General features: G+C 42.3%; 1 protein-coding gene across 1 annotated transcript in view; it reads left to right on the top strand.

Annotated features, from left to right (window-relative positions):
* The window catches only part of NUTF2 (nuclear transport factor 2), a 15142-nt gene extending 3072 nt beyond the window's left edge, over nucleotides 1–12070 (top strand). Inside the window, exons 3-5 of the mRNA XM_005422762.2 lie at nucleotides 527–598; nucleotides 4681–4779; nucleotides 11479–12070. Of these exons, the coding sequence (XP_005422819.1) occupies nucleotides 527–598; nucleotides 4681–4779; nucleotides 11479–11592 (285 nt within the window). The 3' untranslated portion in view covers nucleotides 11593–12070. The remainder of the gene's footprint in view (nucleotides 1–526; nucleotides 599–4680; nucleotides 4780–11478) is intronic.
* Nucleotides 12071–12493: the final 423 nt, after the last annotated feature.

The raw sequence follows: 12493 nt of genomic DNA, 5'->3' as shown, positions 1-12493 counted from the left end.
AGGGAGCTCTTTGGTTTGGTTTGTATTCCTGTATCACTACTTCCACCACAAGATTCAGTTTACCTTTAGTGATGTGATCCAAGTCAATTAAGACTTTTGTCACTTATCCCAGGTAGGGATCTGGCCAGTCACTTTTGAATTGCTTGAGTTAGGTGAGTTGAAGCGCTGCCCTGGTGATGCAACCCATGTTGTCAGTTTTCTTAATATATTTTTCTCTTTACACATGCTTGACTTTGTGTCTGTAATTATTTTTTTTTAATCCTTTAGATTTTCTTCCGAAAGCTGACTTTTATCCAAAGGCAGGAATTCTTTTTGCTGATAGACTTATGATACTGAAATGTAGTGTACTTAATTTTTAGTTGATTGTTACAAACTTCTTCAATTGATTTTGCTGGTTTCTTTCTGTGTCCCTTTGAGGTCGTTTTCAAATAGCTGGATTCTGAGGATTTCTAGTAAATACATAAAGTCTCTTATCAGGATTGCTTAAGGGCTACCTAAGTTGATGACATTTTTCTTTTTCCCCCAGATTGATGCATCATGCCTTACGTGGGAAGGACAGCAGTTCCAGGGCAAAGCAGCCATCGTTGAAAAACTAACTGTAAGTCTGTAATCCTTACTGAATGTTTTGGGAAACAGTTATGAAGACTAGAAGATAATTGCTTCTGAAAATTTGAGTTAGACTTAAGCAGTTCAAAAATCTTGAACTTGTGCTTCCAGCTTAGGTCTTCAAGAAATGTTATGAATTACTGCTGCCCAGTGGGTTATTCCACTGATGGCTCTAACGTTGGAATGTTAATTGACTCCATAGTTTGCAAGGTTATTTTGTGACTGCAATTGTATTTGACATTATTGATTTATTTTTTTTAAAAGGTCTAATGCATAAGCTGCCTCTGATCTAGAGGAGTGAAAGGTGCCTTTGCTCTTTTAAGGAAGAAGCAGTAGCAATCCTGTTACTTGGATCTGTCTGATAAAGGCTAGACACATTACAGCAAGGAACAGCTTGTTTTCTGATACGTAAACTGCAAATAAGTTCTATAGTGGAGAAGCTGACTTATCCTCAGTGCAGATTTGTCAGCAGTTCAGATGTGAGCAGGTAGGATTCAGGACTTTGAAATGTGTTTCCTCTTCAGCAAGTGAGAGGGCACTGGAATTCTATGTTTGTTTAAACGAAAAGAATTTTTATCTTCTAGAGTAAATCCATGGTTCTGTTATAAAACTGGGGGTACTTGCAAGCTGTCATGAGACTAGAAAGTTTGTTTCTCATGCAAGATATGCAGAGGACATGCTTTTTAGGTCACCAGACAGTCTGCTCTGAGTATGGTATTTCAGACATTTTTATTACACATTGAGAAGAAATGTAATTGAAACTTGACACTTGGCTTATTGCACAGCTACTCCTCCTGTGTTTTGGAATTGCTTCTTTTGCCTAAGGCATCTTTAACTGTAAAGACTGAGGTTTGCCCTCAGGCCTGTGCTTTAGGTACCTGTGTTGCCTTTGAGAAGGCTGCACATCTCAGAAACAGCAGCAACTGCTTCCTTGTAGGTGAGGAGCTACCCAAGCTCCGGGGTTGCTTGTTTGTGTACTCAGTGTTCTTTAGACTTTTGGGCTTGCAGCCACTCAGATACCCAACCAGCCAAGCATTTGCTTGGCCACAGTGTCTGATTGCTGCCTTGGATTCAGCCCAGGCAGATCCAGCCCCTTTCCCACTGTGACATAGCTCATCTTTACCTTCCCTCTCACTGGTGCAAGGTGGACTTTCTGGATTTATGTGCCTGCTGCAGTTGCAATTGGTGAGTGAAGACACACTACTCTGCTTTAGGGAAATTTTTTCTGGCTTGTATCCATCTGCTTAAAGTGAAGAGGAAAAGCACTGAAGTTGCTCTATGCCCTTCCACCACCATGGCTCATTATGGGCTGTATCAGCTTACAGTGACTCTCATGTCGCTCAGCATTCCTCTGTCAGCACTGAGCTGCCTGGACTCCTGTTGCTGTGTCAGCTTTATGTGCTCACCTACTCTGCTTCTGGAGCTGCTTACTCAGTTCAGCACAGCTCTGGAAGTTTGACACTGAAATTCTTTCACACTCCTGTGGTCTTGTGTCCTTCAGTGCCTGGCTGGTGAACTGATGTGAGCACAAAGAGGTGGCATTTTCTTTTAGATCAAGTTCTTTGCTGTGTGACAGCAACGGTATGGCACCTTTTCAGTCTGCTATTATAGTAGGGCAAGGTTGTATGGGCATTGCTCTGCAGGCCCAGCACATCTGTGCCTTGCTACAGCGTGGGAGTTGACACTTCAGTTCCTTCTGTCCTAATTGGTGCTGGCTTTGTTTAACATGGAGTGCCTGTGCTAATTAGGGGCAGCCTGATTTACATTGAGCATTTGAGATAATAATTACGTAGTTCTATGAACATCCTGGACCAAGGAGGAAGCTGAGACAGGTATTCTTGCTGCCAGCAGTGAGTTTATGCTACTCAACTTTATTCTTGCCTAATTTCTCTTACCTGACTTCAGGAGATTCCATAGTTTTCATAGTGAAAGGCCAGTCAATTCCTAAAGTCAGAGGATGGTAAAAACCTTGCTTGTGTGGCTCTATGCTTTTTAGACACTTTTATTGTACTTTTCATGCCACAAAATCCTTCACTCCTGTACAGATGCTTGTCTATAAGTAGCTTTCCTTTTGAGGTAGCCTCTACCTATCCTAAAAATCAGTGATCTTTTCTGTCACCTACATTCCTACTCTTTCCAATGGGATTTCTCCCAGTGCATCATATGAGTAGCTCACTAGGCTGGGATCCTTTCCTCTGAAGAGGACAATCAAAGAGTCTTGGGATCCTTTCCTCTGAAGAAGACAATCAAAGAGTCTTTAAGGTTGGAAAAGTTGTCCAAGATCGAGTCCATCCTTTGACTGAACACCACCTTTTAACTAAACCATAGCACTAAGTGCCATGTCCAGTTGTTTCTTGAAAACTTCCAGGGATGCTGATTCTACCACTTCCCTGGGCAGCCCATTACAATGCTTAACCTTTTCAGTCAAGAAATTCTTCCTGATGTCCAACCTGAACCTCCTCTGATGCAGCTTGAGGCCATTTCCTCTTGTCCTGTGGAATCAGGTATTTAAAACAGCCACTGTCTTACCCAGCCTTGTCTTTGTTTCCTTGTCACCATTTTGCAGAGCTCTTGATTCCAAAGACTTTCCTTCCTTCCTGGAATGCATTGCATTCATTCCCCTTCATCCCTCTGTCTTTTCAAGAGAATCTTTTTGCAGGGCTTATTCAACAAGAAGCTCTTGTGCTGAGGTGGGACTAGGCTTTGGAGTATCCTTTTGTCAAAGGAACATCCCAGCCTATGCTTGTGCAGGCTGTGTGGGCATTTTGCACATTCAAGTTCAGGATGGTGACCCTGGAAAACAGTCTGCTGGTCATTCAGAAAAGAAGGCTCTGGATTTGTGTTGTTACTAAATGTCTATTCCATACTGCAAAGCAATTGGTTCACTTTGCACTTCGAGTTGGTTGGGATTACACTCCCAGCTGAAAGGAAACACCACAGGCTTTATTAAAGGGTGTTCTTGAACAGTGTCCCTCTAATTAGAGGGCTGCTCCCTACACTTCATTTGCTTCCTCAGGTCCTGATCCTTCCACAGTTTGTGTTCTGTTATCCATGGATTTAGCTTCCTAGAATTCTTCCTATAGCCTTGGGCTTGTAGAGCCGAGACTGTACTTCATATCCATGACAGCAGGACTTGTGTCTCTACCTAGGCCTTCTAGGAAGCCTTTGGGGCTCCTTCCACTAGAGGGAAATGCAGGATTTGTTGGAGTATGCATTTGGATCTGTTTCAGCCTGTTTCCAAATGCAGCAAAGGCATCCAAGTGCCACCTGAGGTTTGAATGGCCACGTGCTGCCATCCTGTGCAGTTCCTGGACTTTGGGTATCTGCCACATGGTCACCTGGAGCTCCATCCATGCTGAGCTGCCACTAAAGCACTCAGCAATAATGCAGCTTTTGGGAGAACAGTCCCAAAATTGCATTTGTGTGACAGGACTCTCAGATCTCCCAGGTGTTTCATGTTCACTGCTTGGAATTTTCCATGTTGGAATGTGAATGTGGTCTAAGTTGAAAGACAGGAATTATTCTCCAATGCCTAGTGTTTCTCAAGGTGTGTTCCTTGCACACATTCCTCCAGACATACTGACACTGGCTACCTGAGTGTAAAGGCAATTAAAAAGGGCAAGAGTGGATATGTGGATTTCAAGTCTTGAAGATTTAATCCACTTTTCCTTTCCATTCATAGCCACTTTAACAAAGAAACAAATTCAGAGTTGTCTGGTAAACATCAAGTATTAGATGACAAAATCTTTTAACACAGTTGAGAGCAGAGGTTTGTTCCTTCATCATAAGAACTTTGAGCTTACAGATGATCTGAAGCCCTTCAGGCAGTGCAGTTAGAGTAGGAAAATATACCATTTACTGTGTATGATGACATTATGTCCTCTTTTGGTGCTTGAAAAACACACCTGTTAAAATTTACCCCACATGAGTAGGGCCCTCATTTGCAACAGTTCTCTGTGCAGTACTGCCACTATAGTCTAACACTTCATAATGTTGGATTTGCTCAGTCTTTGTTTTGTAAGTTAAATAATTCCATTACTGTACATTTCTTATTTTGATTTCTTTTCATTGCAGAGCCTCCCTTTCCAAAAAATACAACACAGCATCACAGCACAAGACCACCAACCTACACCTGATAGCTGTATACTCAGTATGGTAGTGGGACAGCTTAAGGTAAACTCTTTCCATTACAGGTGCTTATGTCTTAGATTTTTGCAGGATTCTAAATTATCTGATTTCTGAATACATTTAAATGCTTTCATGGGTGGGGAAGGAACATGGGTGGATTTTACTGTGCAGACAAATACCATGTGGGTTCTAGAGGCATCAGCATTTCCCTTACCCTGATGCAGTAAGGTTTTGGTGTCCTCTGTTGCATTTAAAAGCATTGTCACAGTGTTCTTGGACAATTTAAGCACATCTAGTTTAACATCCTCCTTGATGTAATATTTGCATTGAGCTCTGATTTAGCAGATTTCATTTGTTAACTGACCACCCTTCAGTGAGTCCATACATTTTTTTTTGCTGTCACAGGACACAAGAATACAATCCTGGTGTTAGTACAGTCCTGTACCTCTGTAACCAAAACTGATTCAGCAATGGAAATGTTGCCTCTGAGATCAAACACTAATTGTTGAAACAGCTGCTTCTTGTGAAGAATCAGATTATTTTTCAGGCTTAGTATGACCATATTGCTGTGTGAGTGATACTACTGAACTGTGCAAACTTACCCAGTCTGCCAATATACCAGGGCCACAGACTTGTAAATTCATGAAGCTGCTTATGAATGAAAGACATTGTCCTGGAATTTGCAAAAAATACTCTGTAAATAAAATCAGCTGCAGACAGAACTTGCTTACAGTGGGTGGTAATAGTTAAAAAATGTGAAATTATGTAGCAGTAGTTAAAGTTATCAGAGCTCATTTGGTCCAGCCATGCTGTGAAGTCAGGCCTCTAATCCCATCCAATGTTTAGAGTTAGATGCACACAGTTTGTTTTAAAATAGCTGTTTAGATTTCCTTTTCCTACTAACTTGATGGCACTTCTAGTATCAGAGCATTCAAACTTCCACTGACACTGTACTGTCTACTAAGCAGACATAGGACTGAATGTTTGAATCTGCTTGCTAAGCTGTTCTCTTTGTTTTGGGCTGGGCAGCTGAGAAGAGCAGTGCCCACTGTAATGCATCCACTGCTGAACCTAACAGAGGGAGCTGTGGCTCTCATTAAAGCTGCTCCTGCTTCCTAGCTGCAAGTTGGATTCCAGCTGTTGTGTTGCTCAGTCCCACCTGCACACACTCTGTGGAAAAGCAGCCACACATGACCATGGAAAGCACTGAATTACAGGACAGATGTGCTGATCTCCTCAGCCTTGCTCTTGGGTGTGCACAAAATTCTGTGATGTGATCAAGACCTTTTGACTCAATGTCTTGGGCCAGTCACATCTGCACCTCGTTTTGCACAGTCATGTTTTAAGGTTATTGCATAATTATCAAGTAGATTGCAGCTTGCAGCAGTGATTGTGTTGGATCCTGTGGCAAGATACCAAGTTCTAAAAGATTCTGTAAAGTTATTGGGTTTTCTCAAACCATAATCCATTAATATGTAGGGATTGTAAATGCACTCTGGGAGCTTTCCATAAATACCATGGCTTGGAGTAGTATTTTCTGATGTATTTTTTTAACCTCTGTGTAATTTCAGTTTGCTGAAATTACTCAGTCTAATTTGAGGATCATGTGTTAGAGCATCCAGGTATTTGGAGAGAAAATACTGGGTTAAAGTATGCTTGTGGTCATGATCAAATGCAACTTGTTTGTGAATTTTTAGTAAGTGAGGAAAGGTTTTTCCACTCTTCACATTTATGTGTCTCAAACCTTAGCTTTAAAAATCACATTTTAATCTCAGGAATGCTGCTTCTCACAGAACAAGTGTCCGGAAAGTCAAAGTCAACTTAAAACCTTAACTTCATGCTTCTGCCCTGTGTGATATTTATAGAGGTGGACAAATGAAATATCAGGAACAGTCTGTGGCATGAATGAGCCTGGCTGTCATATGTAGTGAATGCTTTTCTCTCATGCCAATTCACACATGTTGACAGCCATTCTACTGCATCTCAGTGCTGCTCTGTGTACAATACAGTAAGTGGGAACAACTGGGTGCAGGTGGTGCATTTTAACAAGTGGCTCACATGTAGCTCCAGTTGAGCAGGGAACACTATAACAGGCAAACGTGGAGCTGCATACTCACTGTTATTTAAAGCTGCCTTCTTAGTGATGTGCCTGCTCAGCCTGCATATATTGCTCTCAAGGAGAACTGTAAGAGAATTTTGCACAAGGAAGGGCACTCCCAAGACCACCAGTAGCATGCTAATATACCAGTATCAACTATAAATAAATTTTTTTAAAAACCTACCTTTTGCAGTAGAATCACCTGCACTGAGGGGCTGGGGCACAACAGCTTCTTTGAGAAGATGCTGCAGAGTAACAGAGCATCTAAGTAGTGACTGCCACTAGCAGGGATCTAACTGGCTGGCTAAAGCAGTGCAGTGATTGCTTTCAAAGATCCTCTTTAATGGATCCTGATAGGTATTAATGTTTGGTTGGGGTTATCCTTTTGTAGAGGTATAATAAATATACATCCACTTGCTGTAATCATATTGGTTTTTATTGCTGTTCATTGTCTGAGTGCTGCCTGCTTGCTTCAACTAGGAAGAGTGAGCATCAGTTTAAGCCTTTAGCAGTGAATTCCTTTTGGTGTGACCCTGCTTTGCCAATGTTCATCCAGAATGTCACCCAGTATCTTCAGTGTGCTTCACCTAGTAATGTATTTCTCCTGTCATGCTCAGGCAGATGATGACCAAGTTCTAGGCTTCCAACAAACCTTTTTGTTGAAAAATTTTCAAGGTGCCTGGGTGTGCACCAACGAAGTCTTCAGGCTAGCCCTCCACAACGTTTAACCCTGTGCCTTCCCTGTCTTCCAGTCCTCGCTGTCCTGGTTGAGTAAGGAGTGCTCTCTTCTCGCCCTTCTGTCCCTTGAGCTCGGCTGAGAAGCATGGCTGTGGCTTGTGTGTTCTCAGAGCCATGTGGCACATCTGTGGCTCTCCTCAGAGTGTGATTTTTTTGAAGTGATCATGCAGAATTAATTGTGAATAACTAATTGTTATGCAGTGTTTCCTAGTTTTAAAAGGAAAAGGAAATTTGCAATTAAAATCACTGGGTATTTTTGTAATGCATGCTGAACACTTAAAGCATTGCTTAAAGCCTGTTAAATAAGGCTTCACATCTGAAAGAACCTGCAGTCTCAAGTAATTATCCTTTCCTTTGAGGTAAGGGTTGTTGCAACCCTGCAGTTCAATCAAAAATTGCTGGGGGTGCTGGTGAAGAAGTAAAACTCTCTGACCAGGCAAGAGGAGGAAAGTTGTGTAGCTAAAGCTGAAATGCAAAGCAGTGCTGCATCTCAAACTCTGACATGACTCACTGCTCTGTGAGCTGACAAGTTCCTTTTGAGCCTCCAGGTTAGAAAGGATGTAGAAAAACTGAAAGGTCAAAAAGCTGCCAAGATTGTGGGCGATGAAGAGCTTGTGGAACTTGGAGAGGAGGTGGCTAAGGGCATCTCCTTGAAATGTCAGTGAAAAGTAATTGAGTACTTCCAGCAACCTGAAAGCAAACTCTTCTCAGTGATGCCAGACATTGTAACAAGGGACAGTGGTCAGAAACCATAACTAGGAATATACAGATGGGACACAAGGGAAGATTTTCATGAGAAGACTGAAACCGTGGGAAGTGGTGCCTGTACACCTTGTGAAACATCTGTTCTGTGAGAATTTGAAGACTCTGCTAGGCAAGGCTGTGGCTGATGCAGTGAAAGATGTCCCTGCCCAGGATAGCAGAATTGGATTAGATGATCTATAAAGGTCCCTTCTGTGGACTTTTACCATCTCTGGACCAGCCTGTTCTGTGATGCAGAGCTGCTGCAGTCTGTGGTCATGCTGAGCAAAAGGCTGGCCTGGAAATCAGAGGATTCTTTCAGTCTGATTCGGGGACTTGTTTAATTTTTGTTTTAATTCAGTGATGTCATGGAAGAATTTGAACTGCACAAAGGAAAGTTTTATAGGAAGACTAAAGCCCCTTGTGTTTTGAGCCTGGGCTCACATGTGGAATGCAAATCCTGAGTTGGACATGCCTGAATTTGGAGTGTAAAGTAAAGATAGCTGGTGTTATCTGAGCTGTGATGAACATCTAAACTAAAATGGAATAGGATTAGTCTGTGTTTTCTGTGGCATCTTGAGTCACTAACCTGTAAGCCTTTGCTATGCATAGTCAGAATTGGGGAATGGACTATAAAGTATATACTTCACCTCAAATATAGTCTAGGATTTTCCTTGTTTTTAAAGTATACTGCTTCTCTATGCTATGAAGGGATAACAAGAAAGGAATAAAGAAAATAATAATGTGTGACTTCATTGTGAGGAATTTGCTGTCCGTAACACTAAATATTTTGGGGAGAATTCCCTTTTAATCTTTCTTCATGTTTTCAGCCCTGAATTTCTTAAGAAAGGAGGAAATTCTCCTTAAGCCAAAGCATCAAGAGCTGTAGTACTCTTATCAGAGCCTATCTAGACTTATCAGAAATCAAGGAGACCTACACTAAAGCTTGTCTGGAGATGGTATTTTTTTCCAGAGGTATATTTTAAAGCATACTCATGTCAGTAATGACAAGCTCAGATTTGGTGTGAAAAGTACTTATGCAACTTGTAGTAGATGTCCCAGTGAAAATGCCTCACCTGGAAAAGGCACAAACCCACAGGCTTCAGTGCACAGGCCACCTCTACAGCTCAGATATGTGTTCTGGGCACATGTAGTAGGATTAACACTTCCTTTGGAATAATTGCCATGGCTGCTGTCATGTGTGCTAACACACGAGCTGGATGGCTGGTGTAGCCCAGCAGAGTTGCTGGTGTTCACACTGGGCTCCTCCTCTCCTTCCTAGGGAGCCTCTGGCTCATGCAAAGCAGGTGTGAGGGACAAGCTGTCCTGCTTGTCTGCTGCACAGTGACTGCTGGCACTCGTCTTGCTCATTCAGTCATGTATTGAACACTGACTTGCTCGTATTCCTGGCCTTACTTGTTGCCTTCCCAATTTCTGGCTGTATTAGTTTCCTCATTCACTTTGTTCCTCATGGTTTTATAGTAATTTATCTTGCCTGTTCTCCCCATTCTCATTATGTTTTTGCAAGCTGAAAAGTTGTACTCAATTTACTTTCTTCAGTAGGAAACCATCCTGTAGCTGGATCATTTTTCTTGTCCTTTTATGACTTTATTGTAGCATTTTGTTTTTTTAACTTCTCAAATCCTGCATGCATTTCTTATATGTGGGTGCTCTTTGCCTATTTATGCATTTGCTTACTTCTGGGTTTTGGTTCTTTGTTCTTTCCTAACAACTGCTAACCCTGTGCTTGCCTTGATAGCTTTAGAGCTCTCAGCTGGTTTAATAAATAAATATCTATTATTATTTTAGTATCACTTTCATGAGGGGCCAGTCTAGGGCCCACTTTGGCTTACTCTGTGAATTAGCACACAGTTACTGGAACTGCACTCATTGTATACCACTTAACTTCCCAGGCAGTTGTCACTGTGAAATCCATGCTGTGATTTTGGATCTGAATGCTTCCTTTCCATGCACCTGATGCCACCAGTGTTCTGGCAGACCTGCTGTTCTGTGATATAACTGATGTCCTTTGCAAGTTGGTCTTCAAAGCTGACTTGTTTCACAGTCCCTGAATACTTTTTTAAAGTAAAGTTTCTTTTTTGTTTATTCTGTAGTCTGCTTTGCTCTTCAGACTTTTCACTTGTTCTCAGTGAACAGCAGCAGGGCAGTGCCAGTGAACATTGAGTGTTTTGACAGCCTCTTTCATCAGCTGCTCTGGCTGCTGCTTTTCAAGCCTCTTTTTTATAAATTTGCTCCCTTTTCTGAAGCTGAACAGTCACGTGTTGAAAAAATAAAGCTTAAAATCCTCCAAAAATGCAGAATTGAACACACTACAGCCACCATCAGAAGATTGTTTTGTAGTTGGTCCTGTGTGATGCTCAGATTAAATCCTGTTGTGTGATTTCCAGCTGATTGATTTGGGAGTCATTTATGTTATTTTGAGGATTTGATTCCTGCACAATGTCTCTGAGAAGATGGGTAAATAAAATTAAGTGGGAGTATAGTCTCCCTCTGATACTCTTTTCTGCTTTTGTAGTAATGTAAATACCCAGACATATTGTCAGGCAGGAGTGCAGGCAGTGCTGCAGCCATTCCCTGTGCCTAGCACACATTGTCCCAGCTGTAGTGAATGCTCTGCTCCCTTCCAGCTGCTGCTGGACACTGGAATGGGAAGCACTGTGTTTCTGGCCAGCTGTACCTGCTCTGGCAAGGCTTTCAAAGCCCAGATCACCTGGGTCATGCAGGCAAAGTGTTGATACCAAGCTCTGCAGAAACTCCCTGAAACTCCCTTCTGCCATCAACCCAAAGTTCAGCAGTTAAAAATTGAACCACTTTCTTTTAAGCTTAATTCCTGGGCAAGGGATTTGTGATTCCACACTGAGGCAGGCATGTTCCATCAGTGTGGTGAGTGACATGTCAGCAAGTCTTCCACAAAACCCCAACTTCAGATGCTGGTTCAGGAATTCCATGTCTCTGGGCCAGGCTGTTTGTCTGCAAAGCCCCTCAGAACAGACCCTCTGGTGGAGTTGGTGTCTCCTGGGGTACTGCACACCTTACAGCATGTAATGTCACTGTAATGTTAGCTTGAAGTTGTCTCGTCGTGAATTTTGGAATAAGTTTCTCAAAACAATGAGTATTTGAACCTTTCCCCCCCTCTCTTTCTACAGGCTGATGAAGATCCTATCATGGGATTCCACCAGATATTTCTATTAAAGAACATCAACGATGCCTGGGTTTGCACCAATGACATGTTCAGGCTAGCACTGCACAACTTCGGCTGAGCAGCCCATCCCGAGGCACCCGGGCTTTTTTTTTTTCTTTTTTCTTTTATTTTTTCTTTTATTTTTTTCCTTTTTTTTTGGTTTTTATTTTTTTGTTTTTCTCCTCTCCTCTTAACTGGTATTATTCACACTCACGGAACATTCCAAATATCATACACAAACCTGCAGCACTGCAGAGCGTGAGCAAGCAAGACTTGTGACCTGCCCTTCTGCTGAGTTTACATTGTCACTAGATGAGTTTCTTGTGCATGATGTTTGGAACTTAGACTTAGCTGCATTTGATAAAAGAAATTTGTGTTGTACCAGCATGCCTCGGAAAGAATTTATAATGCAAAAGGTTGTTGTTTATGTACTGACAAGATGCTCTATAACCCAAAGAAATGAAAGAACAGCAGCCTGTACAGCCCAGTTATTGATTTGTTCAGATGTTTCAATGCTACATTACACAATAAAACAGAGATTTTCTTAAAAGTTTAAATTATTTTTATGAGTTGGCTGTGGAGTGTGTGTGGTAGTGCTTGCTGGGGGTAGACTGTGTCTGTCTGCTGGGGGAATGCTTGCAGAGCTGGAGCTCGGGCTGAACGATTCCTGACAGTTTTGGCAGTGAGTGCAGGGCAGGTCTGCCCTCCTCCATACACCTTCTTCCCCTCCTTCTCAGCAGCTTTCATAACAGAGCCTTCCGGCTCAGTTTTTAACAATGACAGCTTAGTTCTCACCTGTTGTATGTTACCGATGCAAATTCCTCACACTCCATAGTACAGGAGGATGACAACAGTGGTGGCAGCCTGCGGTCAGTGTCCTGTGTGAACCCAGGGGTGGCTCCCGTGCCGATCTCCAGGAGTTGGTGCCGGCAGCTGTGCTCAGTCCCGCGCTGTGCTGTGTGTGCAGCCTCCCCGCGTTC

This window comes from Geospiza fortis, unplaced genomic scaffold (genome assembly GCF_000277835.1).
Source record: "Geospiza fortis unplaced genomic scaffold, GeoFor_1.0 scaffold97, whole genome shotgun sequence".
NCBI classification, from domain to species: domain Eukaryota; kingdom Metazoa; phylum Chordata; class Aves; order Passeriformes; family Thraupidae; genus Geospiza; species Geospiza fortis.
The sequence above is the reverse complement of the archived record's forward strand: the minus strand, read 5'-3'. Positions and strand labels throughout refer to the sequence as shown.